The sequence below is a fragment of the Syngnathus leptorhynchus genome, chromosome 5 (genome assembly GCF_054491065.1).
Source record: "Syngnathus leptorhynchus isolate UIUO chromosome 5, UIUO_Slep, whole genome shotgun sequence".
Classification (NCBI taxonomy): domain Eukaryota; kingdom Metazoa; phylum Chordata; class Actinopteri; order Syngnathiformes; family Syngnathidae; genus Syngnathus; species Syngnathus leptorhynchus.
The window spans coordinates 6727212-6754782 of record NC_141199.1 but is presented as its reverse complement, the minus strand read 5'-3'; the positions used below and the strand labels follow the sequence as shown (position 1 = coordinate 6754782).

At 39.9% G+C, this 27571-nt stretch overlaps 2 protein-coding genes across 4 annotated transcripts; both read left to right on the top strand.

Moving 5' to 3' along the window:
* Positions 1–644: 644 nt before the first annotated feature.
* Positions 645–13452, top strand: rasal3 (RAS protein activator like 3). 3 transcript variants are annotated; one of them, XM_085912949.1, is made up of 20 exons: positions 645–703; positions 792–1381; positions 2265–2398; positions 2481–2559; positions 4165–4220; positions 4303–4388; positions 4742–4871; positions 5171–5269; positions 5362–6036; positions 7111–7255; positions 7331–7475; positions 7570–7806; positions 7906–8107; positions 9197–9288; positions 9364–9465; positions 10605–10770; positions 10880–10987; positions 11056–11246; positions 11411–11495; positions 12054–13452. In XM_085912949.1, exons 2-20 carry the CDS (start codon positions 826–828, stop codon positions 12111–12113), a joined length of 3348 nt encoding a protein of 1115 aa, XP_085769075.1. In that variant the 5' UTR covers positions 645–703; positions 792–825; the 3' UTR covers positions 12114–13452. The 3 variants fall into 3 exon arrangements, with proteins under 3 accessions (XP_085769075.1, XP_085769074.1, XP_085769076.1); XM_085912948.1 differs by having other exon boundaries at positions 7111–7475; XM_085912950.1 differs by lacking the exons at positions 645–703; positions 792–1381; positions 2265–2398; positions 2481–2559 and adding an exon at positions 2739–2997 and having other exon boundaries at positions 7111–7475.
* A 212-nt stretch (positions 13453–13664) lies between these two features.
* Positions 13665–26411, top strand: trim25 (tripartite motif containing 25). Its single transcript, XM_085912143.1, has 9 exons — positions 13665–14358; positions 15545–15640; positions 16467–16700; positions 16816–16984; positions 18378–18461; positions 18817–18903; positions 18985–19137; positions 19233–19289; positions 22023–26411. Exons 1-9 carry the CDS (start codon positions 13744–13746, stop codon positions 22559–22561), a joined length of 2034 nt encoding a protein of 677 aa, XP_085768269.1. The 5' UTR covers positions 13665–13743; the 3' UTR covers positions 22562–26411.
* The last annotated feature ends 1160 nt before the right edge of the window (positions 26412–27571 follow it).

Below are 27571 nucleotides of genomic sequence, written 5' to 3'. Positions count from 1 at the left end.
TTGATGTGTATTCTTATGAAACGTGGTAGTACATAGAGGAGTGTGAACACAGGAAGTGGTTTTAAGTGTCTGTCAAACCAAGCAGCAGGAAATGTTGATTCACTTGACAGGAAACTCATCTCAACGGTCAATGTACACCCCTAGCAGATCTACCGTCACCCTTGTGCGTTGCCATAATGCTCATATGCAGTATTATTAAGTAATAATAAAAAAATATCGAGAATCAGTGGTATGTGCTTTGATTTCAAGATGTACAATCTTTTTTGATATTAACACGTCACTTGATTGAGAGGTTATGGAGGATGGTAAGATATTGTTCAATTTGTGTATCATTCATTTATGCTCAGTCAATTTAACTCACAGATAATGTGAGACAAAAAACAAGTCAATGCTCGACAATTTAACAGGCTTTGTTTTGAGGTGAGAAGATACTGACACCAACACATCACACAATCTATTTTAAATAATCACATCATGAAAAAAAAAAATGATGTAAAGAGGATAAAACACAAAATATGTTTTGAAATGAATGACTATTTGGCAAAAAGAGTGAGGAAGTAAGTAGTTGGGTACAGCACCAAAGCAACCACAGACAGGCCTTCAGGAGGGTTTCATGTTGTGTCAACTGGAAACAGGAAATGATGCAAAGAGAGCCAGCGGGTCTTCATCTCCCTCATTATTCACGAGTACATCCAAGCTAAAGGTAAGTAAGATAGGAAATAGCTTGTTATCAAATTAACTGTGCACAGTTTTCAATATTTATTTTGTTTTATGCACCCCTAAAAAAAAAGAGATACAAATGTCAACAACAACCTGATCATTAAAATGGGCAATGAGCAACAAGAAGTGGAGTCTGCAGCACATCCACCTCAAACAGAACAAGGATCAGCAGCGAAGAAGAGGAACCCCCCTGCAGATCATCTCGAGGGACAAGCAGCTGAGTCCACTGACCCTCTCAACACATACAAATGGAAAACGGCCTCAAAGGAATTTCTTCATGAGGTAAGTGAAGACGGAGCTTCCTCTGCGGCATCTCCAACTGAAAGGACTCAAAAGGGCAACAAATGGAACAAGATGCAATTGTGGCGCAAGACCCTGAGTGAGGACGACAAAGGAACAAAGATTAATTCTACAGGAAAGAATCCCTTCCATAGAGCCCTTTCTTTGCCTCCTGTGTCATTTTTTGCCATGCTGACCCAATCCTCCAGCTCTGCCGGTGCACCACACGGAGAGCCCCCAACACCCTCTGTTGCAGAAGCCACTTTGGACCCTGAGCAAGGGGGAGGAGGGGCCCGATTCAAAAAGTGCTGGAGGTCTGTGTCTCAGAAGCTCAAAAAGCCCAGACTGCAAAGTCGGAACAGCGCCCCTATATTGTTACAAGGTGAGATGTTTGACTGTACGTAGTCATCAGTACTTTCAAAAATGATGATGTCATTTTTGGTTCAAGTGAATTTTATGTAAAATAGATACAGACACTGGTACTGTTACTGTCAATCGTGTAAAACATCAGAAAATTCAGCATAGCCACATTCACATGTACAATTTGATAATTGGAAATGTACACACACACACTGCAGAAAAATCAACAGTCAAGTCTAATATGAAAGATAAAATTCGGGGCTTTGGTTGATTAATGATACAAGAAAGTAGACAAAACCTTGACGTTTGCCATGAATGTAAAGAAAAGAGGTAAAATGTTTGCACAGAAGAAATTTCATGTATTATTTCTGTCATATGAAGAAAACAGATTGAGCCAAATTTATATACAGCAGATTGTCAAAACGGTTTCATTTGCCCATAAAGTACAATGCATTTTCATTTTTATTGCGCTTTCACGATGGCTTTCTCTGTAACAAAGCGCTTTACAAACATAAAATAACGATACGAGAGAAGATATCCCATTTCAATGCATTTGCCTTGCTTCAAACCTCACGCATAATTCGGTGGAAATGGACACAGAGGAAAACTCACAGGAAGTGAGTTGCTCTGTGTGTAGATAGCATCACTTTCCACTTTTCAAATGGGAGTGGCTAAGTGTGATGGCGAGATGGGTTCAAAACACAAACACAAAACAAACAGAGTCCACCATATGCATGTAATTATGATCCAGTTCTTGCTGGTTTAGAAAAACTGCAATTGCTATGTCTGTGCGTGTATGTGTGTGTGTGGCGGGGATTGTTTTATAATCTGAGTAAAGGAAGAATTTCTAGTTCCATCAAGGCATTTTGGTTTACCGTATGATTGCTTGTCTACTGACTGTTTAGGTGAAGGTGAGCATGAAGCTGTGTCCACAGAACTCCAGAAAAACCAGTGGGCGCAACCCCGGGAAGTTACCTTGTGGAACATCAGCAACTGTCTTTTTCAAGATGGACAGATTCTCATCTGCACCGAGGAAGAAGTACTATAACATCCACACAGCCACACAATCTTGTTTTCAATTACAAAAAAAAAATCACTGAGGGTTTTGCTTCTGTCCCCAGCCGACAATGTGGACCCAGACCCGTGTTAACAGCTGCCTGTCCAACCTCAGTATGCAGAATCTTGTGGATATTGACGCAGGTCTAGAAATAATACTTGTATTTCACATTGGGGGACAATTTCATACTCAATTTCCTCAAAAACTGAAGCGCTACCATTTGGATATCAGCTCAAGGAGACGATTTATTCCCGCAGACAGCCACAGAGGAAATAGCCAAATGTTTATACGAGTATGAACGTCAAATTGCTTCCTCTTCCCCCCCCCGTAAGATAGTATCAGCAGTTATTCTTGTGGGCCAGGGAAAGCAGAGAGCATACAGTTGTCCACTTTTCATTCAAATTCAGAGAGTACAAAGAGTTAGCATTGCTTTTTGCTGGTTGGTGTGAAGTGACAGGTTGTGTCAACATTGGACTCCCACAGAGAGGAGGGATTATTACATGGGGACAGATTGATGAAACAAGACCATCTGTACTAAATGATGGGATTCAGACGATGGATTGTATGTGGTGGCGCATTGGGTAAGTGGTAAGATCGAGAGTAGCATGAGCAGCAATTTGAAGAATGTTCAGCTCCCGACATATAAAAACAGATAGCAGTGTTGGTACTTTTTGTGCCTTGCGTAGTCAAATTAGGTGTGTTGCTTTTTTGGATGGATGGATGGATGGATGGATGGATGGATGGATGGATGGATGGATGGATGGATGGATGGATGGATGGATGGATGGAAAAACAGATAACACCACCTCATCATGTGAATAGAGTTACAGTAAATCGCAGTTGAGATTTTGAATGATTGATTTATTAATTGGAGACTTATCAGGCAGAAAATATATATGGGAGAATAATGAACATATATATTTTTTGAATATTTTGTTTTTGTCGGTTCACAATATTAAGAAAGCTGCCTATACAACATTCGGTTTTAATGGACTTACAGCCTGAGCCAGTGCTAGCTTTTGAGGTTACATTTTCTTCTCTTTGTAATAATATGTTCTGTGCAGCCCAACAAGTCAAAACACATTGCTCTGATTTATGTTTCATTTGTGGAAGATGTATCAAACAGGCAAAACCAGTATTTTATCCATCTCAGCGGACGGCCATTATGTCATTTGGTGTTGACTAAAAATGACATAACAGTTGCCAGATTTCAGGTCACATCCAATCACGGCTCAGCTTCAGAAAACTGATCAGTTGTGATTAGTTGTGACCTGGCAACTGTGATGTCATTTTCAGTCGACAAGTGACAAAATGGCCGACACCTGAGACAGATAAAACCGGGAGAATTGTAGTCCTTGACTCATATTCCACAAATGCAACATCAGTCAGAATGCCACGTTCAGACTCGTGAGGGCATTTGAACATATTGTAAAGTTTTTTTCCCCTTCAAGTACATTTTAGTGTGTACATTTTTACTTTAAACAAAAATTATTATGAATCAATCAATATGAATCACTCTCTACTTTGTGCCATTTTTTTGAACAAGTACCTGTACTTTTTCCGCCTCTGCTGAAAACCACATCTTGTACTGTCGCATGTTTAAAATGCCAAACTTACTCTAGTGAAAATGAACACGAGTCATGGTGGTAATTTACAGAGGGAGTGATCATGAAAATTTGAAAAGAAAAAGTAACTCAATAACTAAATTAAATAATTGGTATGTTATTTTCTTTATGTGTCCATTTTAGAATGTAGTCCTGACCCCGTGAGCTCTCGACCAAAGAAAGAAGATGGTGGTGTTCGGGTGAGTGCGAGACATATCACGCATAATGATCGATTGGCAACATATTTCAAATGCATTTTAAATGTTATGTTTCGCCCTGAAGGCACTGATTAAGCGACGTTTTGAGAACAAGGCCAAGAGAAACAGCAACACTCAATTGAACCATGTGGGACTAAACAAAGGAAGCAGGTAAATGAAATGAATGTAAAAATGGTAAGAAGATCCAGTATCTTAAATCCATCCATCCATTTTCTGAACCGCTTAGTCCCCACGGGGGTCGCGGGCGTGCTGGAGCCAATCCCAGCCGTCATCGGGCAGTAAGGCGGGGGACACCCTGAACTGGTTGTCAGCCAATCGCAGTATCTTAAATCCATTAAATACAAATAATTCATGTTTATGTAATTGTGGCTCTCCTGGAAATTAAACTGTGCCATACAGTAAATCTCTGACGCTCTAGTTTAGGAATGTGTTCCTGCATGATATTTTTTTGTATGAAATTTGATGGACTCCATTGTGACAACTTTTATTGTAATTATTTAAAGGCACTATGGATCCAAGGAGTCTGTATCAATTCCAGTGAGCCCTGTTGGAAGTCTGGATCTGAGTGCAGATGCCAGTACTGTGGTCAGGCCAGTCCACAGCTCCATTTTAGGGGAGAAGTACTGTTTTGAGGTACAGTCCGCTCCAACCCATGCATTCTTCACTTTGACTGTAAAATATTTGTTGGACAGGTCTCTCTTTTGTTTAAAATGCAACAATAAGTAGTTTTACCTTAAAGCAACAACTTCAAATGGCTCAGGGCACATTGTCTTGAGGTAGGCAAACTGTGTGTGCTGTCAGATCTGTCACGTGAAAAACCATAAAAGTGTGTTATCACATCTGTATTGAGTTTACTGACAAATCTTAAAATGAGCTTTAAATTTAAAAGAAATCACAATACTGTTACTTTCCATCTATACTTGCACTTACAGGTCATAAACTCGGAGAACACACACTGCTTTGGCTGCTCCTCAGCTGCAGAGCGTGATCGTTGGATTGAAGACCTGAGAAGAGCTGCCCAGCCCAATAAGGTGATCAACTTGGGCCAAAAGAATACAATTTAATATCCTGATCATCGGAGAAAATGCAATTTAAAAGGTGTTTACTATTAAACTGTTCACAGGATAACATTGAGCGGACAGAGAACTCCCTAAATCTGTGGGTGAAAGAAGCAAAGGATTTGCCTCCCAAACGCCGCTATTATTGTGAAGTACATTTGGATGGGACTCTCTTTGCCCGTACCACCTCTCGCCCTGTTGGAAAAGTCCCCAGTCGTTCTAACCTGGCTGCAGAAATCTCTACTGGTTCTTCAGGAAGTCTAGGTGGTAGCGGAGGTGTTGCAGGGGGATGTCAGTTATTCTGGGGAGAGTTCTTTGAACTTGACAATCTTCCCTGCATCTCCCAAATAACCTTGCACCTCTTCCGCGAGGAAGACCCCAAGAAAAAGCGCCATTCTCGAGATGAATTCAGCCTGCATCCACTGGGAAGTGTCAATATACACTTAGCTGATATCCGAGGGAGGACCTATCAGGAAAAGTGGTATCCTATCATTCCTTACAAGCTCTCGGGTATGGGGTGCGCCAAAGAGCATCTGGGGTCACAGGCCTCTCTTCGAATCAAGGCTCGTTTCCAGAATCGACACGTTCTTCCTATGGAGAAATACAAGGAGTTTGCTGAGTATGTGACTGTGAATTATGTCGACATGTGCAAAAGCTTGGAGCCACTTCTGAATGTGAAAGAAAAGGAGGAGCTGGCCGGGGCGCTTGTGCATGTGCTGCAGAGTATCGGCAAAGCAAAGGTAAAAGAGTAGAAAGTATGTAAAGACTCAAACATCTAAGGTCAATCACAAACAATTGGGAGACTCTGGTTGGCCAACCTGATTTTTTACTTTTAAAGAAATCTGTTCCAGCATGATAAAATATTTTTAGAAGAGCATCAACAAAGCAAAAAATACACACAATTAATTATTTTTGCATTTTGCTGAGGTCAAACGTAATACAGCTTGCTCCAGTTTCTTGCATGATCGTGGTCTAATCACAAAAGATTTGTACTCATTCAGAGGCTTGATCCAACCCAAGATATTGTTGAGATTCTAACTTTGGGTTGTCTTTATGTAAATTGAGTTTTTCAAGTCAATTAGTGCTAACAAATTTTGAAAAGACTCCCAAAAAAGGGCTTTACATTGTTAAAATACACAATCATATACATAATTAAACAGAAATCCAAGGGAATAAAAAGAATCAAAACAATAAAGACCTACTTGAATGCCTACCTAAACAAATACGAACAATAATCCACTACTTTCCATGTTCACCATATTTTACTGAAGTGAGTTTTAAGCAATTGCTGTGACCTTCCTTTCAGTGGTGTGAAGAATTTGAGACAAAGCAATAACCTCGGGACTCTTAGAAAATGTATAGAATGAAAAAAAACTCAGTTGAGAGCTGAGTCCACAGTCCACTTTGAAGCAATTAGCTCTCTATTGCTTTGCATAACAACCCGCTCTCTCACTCATACAGCTTTTAACTACAGTGGAGCAAGAATCAAACATTATTTTTGAAAGACAGATTCTTTTCAAATTTGTACTCAGACATTAATCCTGACCACTTCAAAGCTCTCTCACTGATTTTGATGAGTTCAGTTTATTTAAAATGCACCTAAATGACGCCAGCCTCCCGGGCATCTGATGTTCCACTTTAGCTCTCTATATGAGAGTTTAAGTAAGTTTGGTGGTCACCTGCATACAATTGGTACAAACTACCTTCAAATTTGCTGATGATATCACTAAGAGGGTACATGGAGAACCTCAATTCTCAAACACGAGCTAATTTAATTCACATAATAAACTAAAATACTATAAAATATGTTTCAGGAGTTTCTCATTGATTTGGGAACCGCTGAGATTGAACGTTTTGGAGAGAAGGAGGCTCTTATCTTCAGAGAGAATACAATTGCCACTAAAGCCATAGATGAATATATGAAGCTGGTTGGACAAAAATACCTCATTGACACACTGGGTAAATATGTTCGATTAAACTGGTTTCCCGGAATTACAAATACTTTCATAGGGCTCTCTTTCTCATTTGTTTCAGGGGACTTCATCATACGTCTCTATGTAATGGGGGACAACTGTGAAGTTGACCCCCGCAAATGTCATGCCTCCGAACTATCAAACAACCAGAGGAATTTGAGGGAAATGTGTGACGAAGTGGTGCGGAAAATTATTGACCTCCATGGGTAAGATAATGAAGTTCACAGAAAAAAAACAAAAAACACTTTGGATCTTGATGATAATTTGCATCTTTAAAAAAATATATTTTAATGCCTTTAGACACTTTCCTGAGGAGCTGAACAAGATTTTCTCAAGTTGGACTGTGTTGTGTGAAGACCAAGGAAGACCGGAGATTGGTCAACGTCTCATCTCTGCTTCCCTCTTCCTTCGCTTCTTGTGTCCTGCTGTCCTGAGTCCATCTCTATTTGGTTTGACACAACCATACCCAGAACCAAAAACCCTACGCGCACTTACCCTAACTGCTAAAGTCATCCAGAACTTGGCAAATTTCACTCTGTGAGCATCTTTATTTGCCAATCTCATTATACATCATTGAGAAATATATTTAGGAATGACGTTTTTGTTTTAATAAACATCTCAATTATCTTACTGCAGGTTTGGAGACAAGGAGGAGTACATGCTTTTTATGAATGAATTCTTAGAGCAGCATTGGGACAGAATGAGGGGCTTTCTTCAAACAGTATCCAATCCATATGCTGAAATCCCAATGAGTTCTTTTGATGGCTATGTGGATCTACCTCTGCGACTGGCCGTGCTACATGGTCTGTTGGTTGATATCATCTGTCTGAGGGATCAGGTACAAAGGAATCCTTTCCCTTTTAGGGCAGAATATCACATGCATCGAACAAATCCACTAAATTCAGGTTACCTGTGTCACCTTACGCCTGGTCTAAAGTCCACTCTACTTTCTGTCACAGAATTGCCTGGGGATCTTGCTCATGCAACAAAAAATTTATGTTGTCTGCACAAATGCCCAATGACTCCAAAATTCCCAAGCAAGATAAACTAAAGATATAAATAAAGATCCGCCTGTTTTTACACTGTCTTTCGAAATAGTGCTCAGAGTGTAAAAGAATGTAAATAATAAATACATCTAGAAATATTATGGTACATAAATGCAAGTGAGAAAAGATGAAGTCCAGCCAATTGCACAGTAGCGTGTTGATTTGATAACCTGAAGCCCTGTAGATCCAAAATATTTGAGTGTTATTACCCTGCCTGGTAACAAAGTCCACGTTGGCTGGGTGGGGTAGCCTCACATGAGGACGACTGGTGTGTTATAAATGCCCTTTAACAGTTGAGCCATAATCATAGCCGGGTTGGGTTGGGAGTTAGATAACAATTAAAAATGGCAATAATTCACAGGAAGCCTTGAGAAGAATATTTTTCACTTGCATCATTGGCATGGAGCCCATAGTGAGATTTTTTTTTTTTTACCGGAACCCTGAATCCCTTGTGGAGACCCTGTGCACAACCTAAATATTGTTTATGAAGAATATTTTACTATCTCCTTTAATTTTCGAATAGTTTTGGAGTGAAGTCCACTGAACCATCACGGTTGTCGCATACCTACAAAGTTAACTTAGTCATCCTAAAAACTTGCCATTTCAACGGAAGGGTCCTGACTCTGATTGTACAATGGGCAATCCAACAAAGAACCATACCATTATGTCACAACTTTTATCAAGAAAATAATTACTGAATTATAGAAGTAAAAATAAAGATCCCTCTCATTTAGTTTGACTATAACCTATTGTATTTTAATTGTGATAGACAAGTGTTCAAATTGCTGAAGAAAAACTGTGCGTTATCTTTATGCTCCTTTATCCAGTTGCTTTCTTCTCATTGTTGGTCTGTTTGTGATTTTGTGATTTATATGCTTTAGGACACCATTGAGAAATTGCACCCTCTGCCTTTGATTCTGAACCAGATAACAGAGTCACTGGGCCCTGAGATGCACCAGATAACAATTAACCAGTATGTTGACTTCAAGATCTGTCTTTGGTTGTTATCGTACTTTAGTAAAAGTGCCTTCTTTTTCACATTCCCAAGGAAACAAGCCAAGCCAATGTATGTTCCTCCAAAGGACTTGAGCAAATTTAGCCCTCATCAATCATCCCTCCAACAGCTTCCTCAGGACTCCAAGAGAGATGGGTATGTGATTCTGTCCAACTTTAGATTTCTTTGCTATTTTCATCCATCTACTCAAATCACCTCAACTCTTGTGTATGGAGCACTTTAAAACCACCATTATTGTACATGCTGCAAAATAAACCATACCACAAAAAACACAGTCACAATAAAAACAATACCAAAGCAATCAAAGAATAAAAATATGTTTCAAAATGAGTTTTAAAGTTGGTAAGCGTGTGTGTGTGTGTGTGGGAGGGGGGGGGGGGGGGGGCTTGCTAGATGTTTAGCGGGAGGTCATTCCAACCAGTGGGACCGCCAACGGAAAAGGCTAGAGCACCTCTGAGCACGTCTAGTAGTGTCTGGTCTGCTGATCTAAAGGACTGGGCAGTTGCGTAGGGTTAAAGGCACTCAGACAGCTTAGAGATTTGAAAACAAAGTAACTGATTCATCATCTCATCTGTCTGCAAAGGTTTTGAGAGAGATTTGAAATTGACTCTGAAAAATGATGAAAAAAAGCTGGACTTAGCAACAATATAACAGCACCAATTTGCCGGTTCAATTTAAAATCACCATCCATTCTGAGACCCAAATTCAAGACTGCTGTCTTTAAATAAGGCGCCAGCCGGTCCAAGTCAATAAGGTGGGATGCACAAGGGTCTTTCTTTTCATTGAAATTCAAAAAATAATTTTCCATGCAGGCCTTAATCCACGGAGATTCTTCAGAGCATGCCTCTAAGGCCAAGCAATATTACAACTGTTCAATCAAAAGCATGTAACTCCTTGCCCATTGTTTTATCGACAAAGCCTTAATTGAGGAGTGGAGCTGACAGGCTGTGATTGGCTCTTATGGCAGATTGTGACGAACTGACAGGAAGACATACAGATACAAAAACACAATATTGCAGCAATCAATATTGTTATAAAGAGCAACTACATAATGCTACAAGGGCTATACAACATTCTGGTGACGCTATGCTCATCTTCAGAATGATTAGCTTGCAAAGAGTGAAAACTATTAAGTATCTTAAGTATTACCATCAGTTAACTGGCAATACACATTATTTTGCTAAGTAATACGTATGTGAATTTGACAAACCCCTCCATCACTTCTAAATTTTACATATATAACGATCGACACAATTGTGTATTATTTTTTGCAGAGATGTGAAAGCTAGGAGAAGGAAGCCAGTCGCCAGAACTCAAAGTGCACCTCATAGACGTCCTGAAAAAAGACTGAAGAGGCAGACAAGTTCTGAAGCCCTGGCCACAGGGGACCATGAACAAGATTTGGAAACAAACCAGCCACTCATATCATCACCAAAAACTGTGAGTGTAAAATGAAAAGCCAGAGTTACGTCAACTACCATTTGTTTTTCAAATACTACATTATGGAGTCTATACGGGCTGAAATGGAATGAAGTGTTCTCATCATCAGAGCAAAGCAATCAAACCGTGTGCACCAGTCCCTTGGATTAAAGACATACAAAACAGGGAGCCCAGAGAGATGCACTCTGAGCAGGAGGAACTCAGCTTACTAGATAAGGTAGGTCCATACCTGCCTCAGAAAGGCAGCCGGATTCTCAGTAACATCTTTTCACATCATGAAACCAGCATGCCCAAGAACTGTCCGAGCTCCGCCTGGGAATAGACCAGGTGACTGAGCGTGAGGTGGAAATGGCAAAGCGACTGGAGGACTTCATTAACCAAAGTCAAGATCAGAATGCAATACTGCAGGCCAAAATGGATGAGCTTCAGAATCTGCTGGCTGTGCGGGAGGAGCAGCTTGCTAGTGCCACCTTCAGGTAGAAAACAGCATGTTTTATTTAATCAGTAACTGTCATCATGACGCTAGACTCAGCACGTTCATGGAATTGCATTTACCTGTACTATTAATACTATTGAAAAGAGAATGGCTTTTATTTTAGGTAACCAATTTGTACGTCTTGGCTGTCTGTTTCTTTGATAGGTTGGATGTGATCGAAGAGGAGAGGGAGGATGATGAGCGCAAGCTGAATGCCGCAATTGCAGCTGCTGAGCGAATGAACATACTGGTATGACACAAGGAGAAAGACAAAGACTGATTTGAATCAAAAATTCGGTTTCAGTTTGACAGATCCAATCAGTTGATTTCAATTAGCTTCTTTGAATTGTATCGCACTCTGTGTATCGGGGCACTTTGGAGTTTGGGAAGCTTTTACATCCTGTTGCAAAATCCTAAACACAGCAAAATCTACATCCGTACCCAATTGAATCAAATTCCAGTCCTGCACAATCATACTGAATGGAATCGTTATATTTCAAAATGGTTACATCCTTGAATCATATTATACCTCATGAATGAAGAACCATATCAAATTGTCCTTTATGGAGCGATGCAAACCCCATATCATGAACTTTTTGTAGTAGATCTTTAAAACCAAGAAAGATGTTTTTTATTGCTTGTTTCCATTGAAATCGAAACGTATAACTGTTTTAGTGCATGCTATAAAAACATCTGTTCATTGGGATCAGCATCAATCTTGCAACAGAAATTCAAACCATCAACAAGAGGGAGCTGCCAATTTTTAAAAAATGATTGAATTTTTCTTTTTTTTTTCATGTACTCACAGGAGGAGCAGTTTGCCGGCTTGATGAAGGATATTCATCAGCTCAATAAGTCAACAAGCTGATGAAAAGGAACAAATTGTCAGTTAAGGATGATTTACTTCTAAGGGTTTGCCACAGTTCCAGTATTCAACAAGTATAGCCCCAAGTATGCTTCTTAGCCATTTCTCAGCGAGCACATAACAACTAAGCTTATTTTTGCCAGACATTTATTGGTGTGTAGTATAATAAATTCAATCTATTGTAAAAACTGAAATACTGACAAATGACTGAATGGTCAATAACCCATCGAGCAGTGATTTCATTTGTGTTAATCATTTCATATAAAGTTCACACCAAAGTCAGGACAAGATTTCGACAAACACTCAGTCAAAATATTTGGTTAACTCACTCAATCTTACAATAGACACAATAAAACGTTTATCGTGAAATTATACCTTCACCAACACAAAAACTCAGTAATTTGAGACGGTGAAGAACTCACTCTACAATGTATATACATACTTTTTTACATTTGTAATATCTGTATGAGGGGTAAATTGTGACCAGTCACATCGTTATGCCTATTTGAGAAATAGTATTCAAAACAATAGATGTGTGAAATGTGGTTTGCGATGAGAATTGCTTTGTAAACCTTTTTATTCAGATGAGATATGAGCCACTTACTTTATTTCTCATCTGTTCTTGAATTCTTTGGTTCATGGCCGTTTATTATAGCTTTTTGAGATTTTTCTGTTGACTTTCTTTTGTCAGACAAGTTCTACAGTATTATGGTGGTATCTTGATTGAACAGGCTCAGTGAACGTGAACATCAACTGTTAGCCTTCCTCAGCCGTGATAGCTCACAGTAAATTCATGATTTGTGGGGCAAGTATTTTTTCACACAGCACCAGTTAGTTTTGAAGAGCTTTTTTCCTTAATAAAAATCAAATCAATCCATATTAACTGCTTTTATGTTTACTTGCGTTATATTTTTTATATTTACATTTCTTAGATGACCTTGAACATTAAAGTAGGGAAACTATGCAAAAAAAGCAAGAATTTGAGAATAGGGCAAATACTTATTTTAAATGCACTGTAAATATTGATGCTGAAAAAAAAAGATACATGACTGCTGTAATAAAGTGTCCTCATGGCACTTAATCAGAGTTCTTGCAGAATTCGAACCAATCACGTTGCAGACTAGACATTCGGTAAATTCAAAATTACTATTATTTTTTTTTAATGAGGGATGAATGAGTTATGATCAAACACATACACATGCAGTAAATTATAAATGACACAGTCTGCAGTCACATCAATTGCTGAACACCAAATGACATGTTTATGACTGAGAAAAATGACATACAATAATATTCAGGGAGTGCTGTATCATAATATAGTTTTCCATTGCATACAATTGTTTTGCCATCTGTTTTGTTGAATAAAAATACTTCATGTTTCATGAATATGGTTGATCTTTCAAACCGGTTCGGTGAATGCGCATATGAAACTGGCGGGGTTAGGCAACTCTAACAAGGTTAAGGTTTCGGTCCAGCTCACATTGAGCCACGCCTCAAACTGCACTCTGAAGCCAGCGCTACTAAATGACAGCCAGTCACGTGACATATGTCAGCTGAGCTCTCACTTTCGTTTTCGCGAAAAAGAGAACGTAAATTTTGTTGGCTTCTCCTCAGTCGACACTGAAACGTCGCCATGGCTGACGTGAACGTCTGTGAGCGCTCTCTGCTCAGCCTGGGTGACGAGCTGACCTGCAGTATCTGCCTGTTTCCTTTTGACTGCCCAGTGACTATCCCCTGCGGCCACAACTTCTGCCAGGAGTGCCTCCTCGCTACTTGGAAGGACAGCTGTATATACAGCTGCCCACAATGTCGGACCGACTACCCCAACAAGCCGGAACTGAAGAAAAACACGGTCCTCAACACCGTGGTTGAGACCTTTAAATTGCGGTCGACTGAGACCGTGGCAGATGTGCCCGTGTCCAAAATGCCGGGGATAGAAGCGGCCAGAAGTTCCGCCGCCATACGCTGTGATACATGTATGGAGGTGGAGGCCGTGAAGACGTGCCTCACTTGTATGGCCTCCTACTGCGTCGAGCACCTGCGACCGCACCGCGAAAATCCGGTGTTCCACGTACACCAGCTGACCGAGCCCGTCGACGACCTGCTGGAGCGCATCTGCCCGGATCATCGCAAGCTCATGGAGCTCTTCTGCACCAAGGACGATCGCCTCATGTGCACCCTCTGCCTCCAGCAAGAGCACAAAAGCTGCGACTTTATCACAGCCGAGCAGCAGAGGACCAAGAAAGAGGTCTGTAACTAAAATGAAGAAGAACCTGGAAAATGATAATGGTTGAAAGCAACTATCAAGTTAACTCTTCTTTACAGTATGATATATCAAGGTCAGAAAATACTATCAAGTAAGCTGCATTCATATATCAATTATATTTAATTAGCTAGCTTTTTCAAAAGATCACCTTCAATAATTGATTAGCTGATTTTCCATTCGTTTTGAGAATTTTCTTGGAGCAACTGAGCCCAAATCAGTGATATGTTCTCTGTGGGTTTAAAATGTGAACTCCAGCTTGAGTTCATTGAACACAAATTGTCCATTGTTGTGAATATGAATGAATTGCTGCAATTGATGGGTCAATTCTCCAGGGCCTGCTGGATATTAGATTTGTGTCAATGCTTTAAACATCACTTGAGTAATATTTCACAACTTTTGAGCAATTTGCATCATTGTTTTTATTGTAAAAAGGTTGCCTTTTTGTCTCGCAAAGTCATTCATGCACCTCCTGACAGAAAGATATTGAGCTATTTTGAAATGTGTTTATAACGCAAAATGTCCTGTGACGAGCTATTTATAATACATGCTATATAATATAATAGATATAATGAGCTATTTTCTAATGTGTTTATAAAACATAATGTCCTGTGACCGTAGTGAGGATAAGCCGTTAAGACCTTAAATAAATGAATGAACGCAATTTAAGGGTCATCGCTCTCGCATTGACAGATCCCCACACTTTGTGGGCAAAGGCAGATGGATGACAAGAGAAGAAATCCAGAGAAGCAGGATTGTGTACTGTATGTCATTGCTGTTTGTTCAGTAATCTTGTTCGCTCGATCTTTAACTTCTTACACGAACTGTGAAAACTACAGTGTACTTCACTCAGTCAGTTGGGCTCGGCTCCAGCTCATCCGTGACTATCGGTATAAAAATAGATGGAAGAACAATGATGGCGACGCCCATAGTTGATGTCATAAGTATGGGTGTTGTTTTTCTTTTGTTAAATGTTGTTCGTGCAGTTTATGTTGAAAATGCTCAAATGAGATCCACCTTGTGCATATTCACGGCACAAAAATGTAATGACTAAACGTTGTCCAAATCTACACTTGTGACGGTCAGAAGTCAAATGAAATGTCATTATTGTTGGTTTAACTGACCTTCTAAACAGGATTGCTTCATTTCATCCTTTTTATTCTCTTTGCAGTCCAACCTGATACAGCAAGTGAATTTCATGAACAAGAAGATTAAACAAAACGAGGCCGTCATATTCCAAATGAAAGAAATGCAACTTACCCTGAAGGTAAGCATGGAGCTGGACATGCCTGAGTTCAATATTTTGCCTGTAATTCGCAACTTTATTCTTCTGAGCATTAAAGGGACACGCAAGCTAAGTTGTCAACTTCCTATTTAAACCAAATTCAACCCTATTTACTTGACAGTGTTTTTAAACTTTATTGTATCAAGTATTCTAAAAAAAATAAAATAAAATAAAAAACACAAAATAAACATTTAAAGTCACAACAAAGGAGAAGTGGCTATTTTTGCCCACTGACAACCAAAGGCAAACTATGAAGAGATAGTAGTGAATGTTATTTAGCAATGACAAGCTTAGTATTCAATTTTATCAGCTAAATGTAGATCATTTGATTTTTTTATCAAATGTTATAATATTGCTTCCTTTCCCTATCAAGACCTCAATGTGGAAACTGTAGGATTGTCAACCAGTGGTCCGCGGTCCTCTAGTGGACTGTGGCGGTATTGCAGGTAGTCCACAAAATTGGAAATGGAAAGTAATTGTACCTAACTTTATATATATATATATGAACAAAAACATTATTTAGACTTGGATTATTTCCCAGCTAATGTTGTGAAGTATTTGCACCTTCAAAGTATGTCAGGTGTAGCAGGCATTCCCAAAATAGACATACAGATGGAAATAAATAGTATTGTTCTATCCTCCTTCAGTGCAAAATAAAATATTATTCCACCAAAGCAGTGGTCCCTGAGTTGCTTCTTAGTTATAATGGTGGTCTCTCGGACGAAACCAGTTGAAAACCCCTGCCTTAAGAAATACTGACGCACAGTAAAAAATATTGGATGTGGATCCTTTTGCGTTCATATTCTAGAGCAACGCCACCACCAAGAAATCGGCAATGGCTCATCAGTATGAACTGATCCGAAACATGCTGGCCAATGAGGAACGCGCCGCGATGAGCGTGGTGGACGAAGAACTGGAGTCTTCTCAGACCAAACTCAGGCTTCTCATGAAAAGGTTTTCTGAAAATATTGATAGCCTGAACAAGGCTAAAGGGGATATCCAGAGTCTACTTTGTCAGGCACAAACAATGGCCTTTCTTCAGGTAAGAAAATTATGTTTTTTTTTTCACATTCAGCACACCAATTTAACCTATTTAATATCTATCAATTAGTTCGATCAGCAGTATTCATTTGACAGTTGTGTTTCCCTCCTCACAGGCTTCTCTTAATCTGCCCAAAGCTGCAGCATTTGATCCGTATGCCCCTCGAATGTACTTGAGCTCCAAAAAGTTGACAGCAACCCTGGACTTTGCTGGTAATCTGAAGAAACACATTTATGAAATCTTGAGTCAGCCTGTTGATGCCAGACTGCCATTAGCTAAAACAGGTAACGTTTTTGGGTTGGAGTTTGGTATTCTACCATATGTACAATTGATATAAAAACCTGCGCAGATACCAGGTGTTTGTGATATAGAAAAATGAGACCACAAAAGAATATCTCAAAACCACCGTTAACTTGTACAACCCAATTAAAAAATATATTTTTGAGAGGGGGAGTAAAAATAATGAGAATATGTGGTTGCGCCAGTGTGCACACCCTGCATAACTAGGTTGTGGCTGTTCACATTCACACGCCTGTCACGATTTCAATGGTCAATTGTAAATAAGGTTGAGTTGTTTAAAAAAAGCGTTTCCTGACATTAAATATTTGTTTGTATCATAGCTGGAGGTTTGATGTTTGTTCCAAACCAATTTGTGTTAAAATTTCGGAAGAATTCAGTGAGTTTTAAATTAAATTAAAAATTACAGACATTGTAGAGGTGATAGGAAAATACATCAATCCATTTTCTAAATCGCTTAATTCTCACAAGGGTCGTGAGCGTGCTGACCCTATCCCAGCCGTCGTCAGGCACGAGGCGGGGGACTGCCCCTAAACTGGTTGCCAGCCAATCGCAGGGCACACAGAGACAAACTCACACCTAGGAAAGATTTGGAGTGCTCAATCAGCCTGCCATGCATGTTTTGGGGATGTGGGAGAAAAGCAAAGTACCCAAACAAAACCCACACAGGCACGGGGAGAACATGCAAACTCCATACAGAAAGGCTGGAGCCAGAATCAAACTGTGAGGCAGAAGTGCCATCATTCTGCCTGATGGGGAAATGAAGCTTCAAATTTGCTTCATGAACCAGTTGTTACATTTTTGACTACCCTCGATGCACCGACTGGTTTAAATAAAGAAGTTCAAGAAATGGCAAGTCAGAATGCTTTCAGCCCAATGTTGAACAGAGAGCGCTCTCTAAAGGAGTAAAAAAAAATACAACTTGCTTCATTTTCCCCATCACTACTCTGATGCTGTATTCACCTGTCAAAGTGAAATCAGAGGTTATCCCCCCCGATCAATAAAGTATTTTATTTTTTATTATTATTGGTCTTATGGTTGTTTTACTCTAAATAGGAGCAAATCCATCCAGGACACTTGTGATTTTTCCAGGTGAACAGTTACTGCTGATGTTCACATTTAGTATGCACCTTTTTAAAATAGACACAGTGGATCCTCCCAAAACAAAAAAAGAATTCTATATAAATAAATAAGGTTTTTCTAAAAATGTGACTTTTACTACATATTATTTTTTTAAGCATGCTTGTTGTCCCCTAAAGTTCTAACATTTCAAGTGAATACTTTTCTATACAACATGAAAGTTAATGACAAAATGAACAAAAGATTATATGAATACTGTGAAGTATGTCTTTTTTTCTTCTTCTTTTTTTTTTTTTTAAGAAACCAACATCCAGACAGGACATCCCAACAGTAGTCCCGCAGCCGCCAAGTCAGTCAACGTCAATGCTAACAAGACATGGCAGAGTAAGAAAATGTTACAATTTAATTTCTTTTTCACCATTCAGTTTTAACATCATCCAGGACACTTGTAATTTCTCCAGGTGAAAACTTAGTGAAGATGTTCTCATTTATGCACCTTTTTAAAAAAGACAGTCGATACTCCAAAAAGAAAAAAAATAACAATTGATAAAAGATTTTTCGAAACATGTGACTTTTACTAGTTATTACTTTTATAAGCATGGTGCTTGTTCCCTAAAGTTCCAAAATGTCAAGTGAATGGGTGAATGCTTTTCTATACAACATGAAAATTAATGGCAAAATGAACAAAAGAACAACACAAATACTGTAAAGTATGTATTTTCCCTTTTTTTTTTTAAAGAAAAGAACATCCAGACAGGACATCCCATCAGCACCTATCCCGCAGCCACCAAGGCAATCGACTTCAAAGTTGACAAGACGTGGCAGAGTAAGAAAATGTTACAATTTAATTTCCTCATTCACCCAAAAGTCAGGTGATCTAATTCTGTGGAAAATGTGTTTTCTTTAGAAAAACACAATAAGCCCATTCCTCTCCGGGAAGACGGTAAGCAACGTATGAAAAATTTGTCACGTTCTATGGAAAACCTCCTGGTGTCGGATGGGAAACTAAAACACAGACCCCAGCTAACTCCCATGCCTTCTAAACCCAAAGAAAAAACAGGTATGGCTTGTCTGATGGAACACATACTATAAAACCATGTAAATGGATGTCAGATCTATTTCAGCATTTCCGTTTTTGACTTATTTTTGTTTCAGAAACGATGGCTCGCCCTACCTACCAAATTGGTGAAAAGAGACACGATCTTGTGAAATGTACGTTTTTTGAAGTGATCTTTTTTTTATCCTGCTTCTTCCTAGCATTGTATTTCCTCCCTCCTCCCACATTCTAAAAACATGGAAGGTAGGTAAATTGACCACTGGCCATAGGTTTGAAAGTGGGTGGGTGCGAATTGCGAATGGTTTCGTGTGTGCCCTTCAATTGACTGGCGACCAATTCAAGGTGTCAGCTGGGAAAGATTCCAGTACGACACCAAGTGTTTCACTTGAATGACACTTTGCTTCAAAGGAATTGCGTGGTCACTTTCTTTATTGTGGCTGCAGATTGAAAATATTCTGTCCAACATTAAAAGGACTGGACCTGATACTAAACTTACATACAGCCTTATTTGCAGAACTGCCTTTTATTTTTTGTTACGGAAATCACTAAGACAAGCTGCTTACACCATAAGTCACATTGATCGAGGAGTTTCAAAACAGGAAACTATTTAAGCACACAGTAATTGCAGACGTGGTCTGATTCAGTCAGTCCACTCCAGTAATGTTGCACTCACACATGGTCGCGGATGAGTGTGAAATAAATTTCTACTGGTTGGCAGCTCTGGATTTCTAACAAATCCGCATAGTTTTTAGGCACCTAAAAAACAAACAAAAGACTAAAGAGATAGATCTAAAGTAGGTTAAATTGCGTCAGACATTTTGAAACATTTGCATTGTTCTTTTGTCATTCTTTTTAAGGCAGATATCGATACTGTTTGTTTTGGGGTTGTTGCTGCCTTCCGTCTCTTTAGTAAGCAGAATGCAGGCTAGTCTCTAAAGTTTCAGTGTGCAGACTGACCCAGACACTCTAGACCAGGGGTGCTCACACCTTTTCAGCATGCGAGCTACTTAGAAAACAACCAAATCAAAATGATCTATCTACACACCACAAAAATGCAAAACATATAACTATTTTCAAATTTCTTAAGGATTATTTGTATGTACAATGTATGTTGATGTACCTTGCATAGGATGATAGGCTGACCCAAAAAAATGTTAACATCACGTTGCGATCGACCAGTGCTGCCTCCGCGATCGACCAGTAGATCGCGATCGACCAGTAGATCGCGATCGACGTAATGATCACCGCTGCTCTAGACCTTTTCCCCTGCCTCCGAGCATTGCTTTTGATTCATTTTACATCTGGTCCTCCCTGCAGTATACATTAGGCAAATGTGTCTTTTTCACTGAGACCAACATGATTTGGGTCTCGTACATGACCAATGATACACATCCACAATATCTACTCTATAAAGCTACTCTGAATCAAAATACCGTATTTTCCGGACTAAAAGGCGGACCGGATTATAAAGCGCACCTTCAATGAACGGCATGTTTTAAAACTTTGTCCATATATAGGGCGCACCGGATTATAAGTCAATGTCAAAGTCCGCATAAAATAGAAGCTATACTGCAACAAACTGCGGTTGACTAGGGTTGCGGTATGCATCCACTAGCCAATAACCAATGAGCCCTCTGTAAACAATCGTGTTTCCTTAAACTATCCTATAAAATGATCAGAACTGACTAAAGTTTGATCAAACGCTTTGGTACTGCTTACCTATGTTTCCCTTCCATATCCATCCGTAAATTTACTTGAAACATTAACAGAGCAGCCTATTTTGACATGAAATAGCCTCGTGCGTATAGCAGCTATCACTATAGCATTAGCCACCCGCAAACTCCCATGAGCCTCAGCTCGCAGACTCCCATGAGCCTCAGCAAAGTGTAAACAATCGCGTTTCTCAAACGAGCGCTTATAAAATGATCAGAACTGACTAAAGTTCAATCTAACACCTTGGTACTGCTTACCTATGTTTCCCTTCCATATCAATCCGTAAATTTACTCAAAACATTAACGCAGCAGCCTATTTTGAAATGAAATACCCTCATGGGTACAACAGCTATTCAGTGACGCCCCCTGACCACGGTTGTCGTAATGCTGGTAAGCGATGCGACCTTGTAATTTACTAGTCGTACTAAAACGTACTGAAAGTTTTGGCAGAGCACTGTGTACAACCAGTATGGATCAACAAATTTATGAATTGATCCATATATAAGGCGCACCGGAGTATAAGGCGCACTGTCGGCTTTTGAGAAAATTTTAGGTTTTTAGGTGCGCCTTATAGTCCGGAAAATACGGTAATGAAATTACTTCAAGAGCCCTATTTTAGTCAAATAGTGCCCGCGTGCTGGGCGGAACTTCATTTTCGTGCCACAACAAGTCCAGTCTACCATGTTTGTGTCTGCGTTGCACCTGTCTGGGCGTACCGCCACACAATGTAGCCTCACCCCCGATGAACCTACTATTTGGTGCCACAAAGTAATACGCGTAAAAGCGGGTGTATCGTTATTTTCGTGCTGGGCCAATGGACTGATTCAGCACGTTTGTAAATTTGGTCGAAGCGCTTTACCTCATTGGGCATTTCTGCCTCGCCCTGCAACACATCTGATAAATTCTTACCATAATCGTCTCTAAAATATTTTGATAGCACCTGCAAGGCGTCTTCAATACACTCGACACAGTTCTACTGGGGCAAAGTCTAGCAAAATACTAAAAGAAAGAAAACTCCACTCAAATACACAGTTAGTTTGCACTTTGTGCAAGAAATACAGTTGGGATGAGCCCCAAGAGTCCTAACCCCTGACAACCTAGCCATAAATGATTTGAGATGAAACAGAGAAACAGTAATTTTAATGATGTTATCTGTCTATTTTCTGTGCTACCAGATGGCACTGCACTCAGTTTTGATCCAAAGACAGCGCACAAACGCATCAAGCTAACCGAGGACTTGCAAGAAGCATCTGTGTCAGACCAACTTAATCCAGCTATGTGCAGTGACTGCCCCGAGCGCTTCTCCGCCTTCACTCAGGTGCTCACCTCTCAGGGTTTCACTCAAGGGCGCCACTACTGGGAAGTTCGTCTTAATAACAAAGAATTCACGAGCATCGGGTTGACTTACGGTAGCATTAAGCGCAAAGGTCCCACCGGTCGGCTTGGCCGCAACGCCCAGTCTTGGTGTGTGGAGTGGGTTAATGACAAAGTGTCAGCTTGGCATGACAACAATGAGGTTGTGCTCATGAATATCCATGCGAAACGTATTGGTGTGTTGTTGGATTATGATTCAGGCTGTGCTACATTTTACGATGTGACCGATAGGACGTGTTGCTTCTACACTTTTGTTTTTTCATTCACTGAGGCAGTGTATCCAGCTTTTGGGATTTTTCGTTCGGAGTCATCTATCGCGCTGTGTAAACTGTCGGCCTGAGGACCACATTGACATTCGCTACAGTCCAATAAGAGTCAAGAGTCAACTTCCGATTTGTTTGATTTTTAAAGCAATTTCCCATTTGATGTCCTGTTGATTATATTCAAAAAATATATTCAAAAAATACAATTTAATTATGAACCCATCCCGAGTAACTTTCTGCTGGTAGAGCAGTTTCAGATCAGCTGTCAATTAATCAAAATATTTTGAAAATGCTACAATAAAGCAAGTTAATAAACGGTTGCAGTGCAGGCGACCTATTGATCACATTTGCTTGTTAAAACCTGAATATTGGCAGTATTTAAGTTTTAAAGGCCATGTAAACTCACACAAAATCCCTGAATATTTTTCTGGTTTTACAGACCAAACTTGTCTAACCCAAATATAAACAAGACCAAGTTAACTCTGACATATTGGCATGTGTTCCTCACATGGTTTTGCTTTATTCACAAGGAAACTTATCTTGTAGCACTGGGAGTACTTGTATGCCATAGCGAGCCTACTTGGTGACTGTGCTGCGTTTTCATATTATTTTCTGTTCCAACGGCAAAAATTGTACAGTGTGTGTGTATAGATAGTATATACATATACATTTGTACATGTGGCGCACAACTCACACAAGCAAAGGTAAACAATAATGGCGGAACTCGGATTTGTGGCAGAAAGTCACACTTTTAGAAAGAGGAGGAAACCAACTGTTTTGTCCTTGTGGCGAGTGATGTGAATATATTGTGTTTTACAGGCGGTATAAAGTAACAAACGGACATGACGTTCATTTGTGTCACGTCTGTGCGTCACTGTTTGAATTGAGTTATTCAAATACAATAGTAACACGTTCAGGCATGTGAGGTATAGCTTCATATACACACATATTGTCATTGCAATAAGTACGTAGTTACTAGAATTTTACAGATTTGCTGGCGCCAATTTAGAGGACACACACTTGGTGGTAATTACAATGACCTTAATAGAAGTTTTGGGGTCTGCCCTGGGGAGTCCACACAGGACAATCAGGTAAATGCTACATGCTGTGACCAGTAGGGGAAGGTCAGAGACTAAGGGTGAATTTGAAACCTGCCCTATGGGGTGTCACTCACCCAGACAAAAGGGCAGAAATGTGCCACTTTTTTGGAGAGAGAGCTAGAGAGAACGAGATAAAGAGAGAGAGAACAGACACGCTGACCTGAGGTATCGTGGGACTTCATAACATCATCATGAGCAGAAAAAAAAATTAACGTACTTTCTGCACTATAGGGCACACTTAAAAGCTTATAATTTACTAAAAAAAAACACAGTGCACCTTATAATGCAGAGCGCCTTATATGTGGATCAATTGTTGAATTTGTTGATCCATACTGGTTGTACACAGCGCTCTGCCAAAATGTTTCAGTACGTTTCAGTACGACTAGTAAATTACAAGGGCGCATCGCTTTCAGCATTACGGTTACCGTGGCCAGGGCGTCACCAAAGTAAGCTACTAGTGGTCTATTGCATGACATTTAAAAAAAAAAAAAAAAAATCTATAGGCTAGAATCCATGTCAATCGCATGACGTTTAAAAAAATAAAATATTTTTTTTTTCTGTAGGCTAGAATCCATCCCATCGCTTGATTGACATACAGGTAAGCCTGTCGGGAGGCAATCACAGTGAGCAGTAGACAGTGACCAAATCCCCTCACCGTAGCAACTTGGCTGTGCATACACAAATCCAACGCCAAAGTTAACAAGCTAATCGACGCATTACGCATCAACGCACGCACTCGCTTTTTTTCTTCTAAAGAAAGTTTATGACCATCAAAAATGAGTGGGGTTGCTGGACCAAGTAAGAAGCCAAACCGTATCACTTTCATACAGAAAGAGAGTTGGACTCATTGACTGGGTTGACGAATGCCAGCTTCATCTAGTGGATGATAATGCAACCCGAGTCAACCCCAGTCTGATGCAGTAGCTTCTATTCTGTGCGCCTTTTAATCCAGTGCGCCTTATCTCTGAAAACATTTCTAAAATAAAAATTTCAGTGATGGTGCGCCTTATAATCCAGTGCGCCCTATAGTGTGGAAAAATACTGTACGTCAAAAAAGTCTGTTTCAGAAAAGTCCTTTTCCACCCAACCTTGCCTGGCGACCACTCTAGATGGCCGCCGGGACAGACCTGCACCTTCTCAGAAAATAAACAAGGGTATTCAGAATGTCTCAGAAATGTTGACCTGCGTGTAAACATAGTCATTGGTTGGTCTTGCCCTATCCACAAGGAATCTTTGTAGTCCTGGTAGTACAGCTTCCTCATCCAAGCGAACGTTACTTAAATACATTGATTTCTCTGTGGCGTTTTCACGTTATTTTCTGTCGTTACGGCAAAAATATCAGCGTGTATACAGATAAGTATCCAAGTGTACAAGTCCGTATGTCTGGGATGCAACAGGCAGAAATACACAAGCAGAAGTAAACAATAATGGCAAAACACAAGACGCAGGCAATATCAAGGCTCAAATTAAGGGCTTTTGTACCCCAGTTTGCGAGTCAAAAAACATATTTTGTACCTTGTCAAAATAGCCACACTGAGAATCACATAATTTTCAACTGTTCTAATGATTGAATCCTTGACTCAAAATGTTTCAATCAGCTCACGGCACTTAACATGCGAATAGTCGGAGTTCAAGGCAATCATGTTGTTTATGCCGCACCGGCTAACTTTCAGCAAGCGTCGTCTGGCTAGCTCGTGTGATCAAACACGTCACGAAGTTGGTCCGAAGTTGGTAATGATTACCTCCATGGCTGAAACAAGATAAACATATGACAAGTATCGTAGTAAGTAAAAGGAATAAGTCATGTTAATTGTAAAGAATAACCCAAAAATTATCGTTTGAATCATTAAAAGTTTATTATTATTATTATTTTTTAATACACAAACACGGTGAAATAAAAATAAATAATTAAAAACAATGTAGGAATCACTAGTAGTAAACAAGTAGAGGTAAATTGTCAAGGAAACCTTACCACTGCTTTATTCGTGTGGGGTGACAAAGAGCAGTAATGTCTATTTGTATGACGTGAATGTGGGTAGTGGTTTCAATTTGGGGATTTAAGTGCGCAAGCAGCTTTGTTCGTCCAGGCATGCCAATGTTTTTTTTTCCCGAATGTTTCAAAAACCGGACTTTTGACCATTACACGTATATTGACTGCGTGTAAATGTAGTGGATAGGTGTTGGCATTTGAGATCTGCACTATTAATGGTCGCCAAATTACATTTGAGCAGAATTCAATATTTACAGCTGAATTGTCCAAACTTGGCCCTCAAGGACCACTTTCTTCTCTACTTTATATGTCGCTTTGCTGCAACAGATCTGATTGAAATGATCAGGATAAATATCAAGCTTGTTCAGAGCTTCCAGATGAGCTTATGGAAAAGCGGGTAGTATGACTGAATACAACTTGCTGTCATACTAACCGTTGTGAATTTCCATGCATGTCTGCCAAAGTTGACATTAAGGGTGTGCTTACTGATTAAGTGACGTTGACTATTGAGACTGGTTTTGTTTGACTTTGAGGTCAAATGTAATACACCCTTCAGTGATGTAATTGTTAACTCTGCTAAAAAAATAAATCACTCTTACATTGTCATTTGTTGATTTTCTGCAATGATCAGCTGAATGCAAATGATTTGTACAATTTTTTTGTCTAATATCGCCAAGTGTATGAGATCAAGTCTGACTAATGTTGTGTAACAATTGTTTGAATGGAGAGGGTTTCTTTCTTTTTACCTAGCTTGACGTTATTTGCTTTTGCATTGTCATTACTATGCAGTCTATGTATATTGATCATAATTTGGTTCAAATAAACAGCTTCATGATTGCTTTTTGTCTTTCGTTTATGATTAAAAGAGTTGAACATTGGACATATACATCATCAAAATGTCATTCTAATGTCTTGCAGGAAGGTTTCTTTGCAGACCAAAATGCTCCAGTATTCATCCATTCATTTTCAGTACCGCTTGTCCCCACGGGGGTCGCGGGCATGCTGGAGCCTATCCCAGCAGGCATCGGCCAGTAAGCGGGGGACACTCTCAACCGGTTGCCAGCCAATCGCAGGGCACACAGAGACAAATAACCCACATAATATATATCTAATATAATAACCGGGAGTATTCCCGAAGAGCCAGCCTAAGATTGGCCTGATGGCCAGCGTCACTCTTGGCTGCGCGCTGATCAGAGAGAACGGCCAGGTCACTTCGGCCACTCAGGCCAGAAGCATGTGAGGAGGGAAAGACGATTTCAGACTGTTACCACCGGATCTCGGGCTGAGTGAGCAAAAAACATTTCTACTACGCGTCCATAGGAGAGAGCTCTTAATTAGTCAACTGAAAATTATGGTGTTTCAATGAAAATATACGGTGGGCAGAACACTTCTGATTCCGTATGTGCTCCTTTATACCTCTAGTGGAGAGGACTGCATTTGCAGGTCTGGTCGGGGAGATTTTTTTCAGGCCAGGAGTCAGTTATGTAACCAGTCCAGCCACCCTGGCCTTGCCCACAAGAGCATGTTCACACCCACACTTGAATGCATGGGCACAAGCAAAACACTAACTTGGGCTAGGAAGGAGGCAACCTGTTCAAATTTGCCACACTACCTGAACAGACAGAAAAAGATGGCTAGGGCTCATTGTTTTTCAAATTTGAGTGGGGTACTTATTCTAACAGGGGCATATTTGTAACTTTGCCACACTACCAAAAGACCCCCAAGAATGTCCGGGGCTTGCCGTTTTAAGAATGGGGCGGGAAACCTATTCCAACGGCTTCACATTCGAATTGAGTTCCTGTTAGTTTTGTTTTTAAAAGTCTGACACCAGATAATAGAATGCTATTGAATCCCTAAAATGCCTTGATACACCCATGCCATTTGCACCTATGCCAAAAAAACCACTTGCCTGTACAAAATCAATATTTACGGTCCAGTGTGAAAAGTAACTGCAGGAGAGCATGCTGGGAATGCTGTTTCTCTAATGGCTGTGAAGG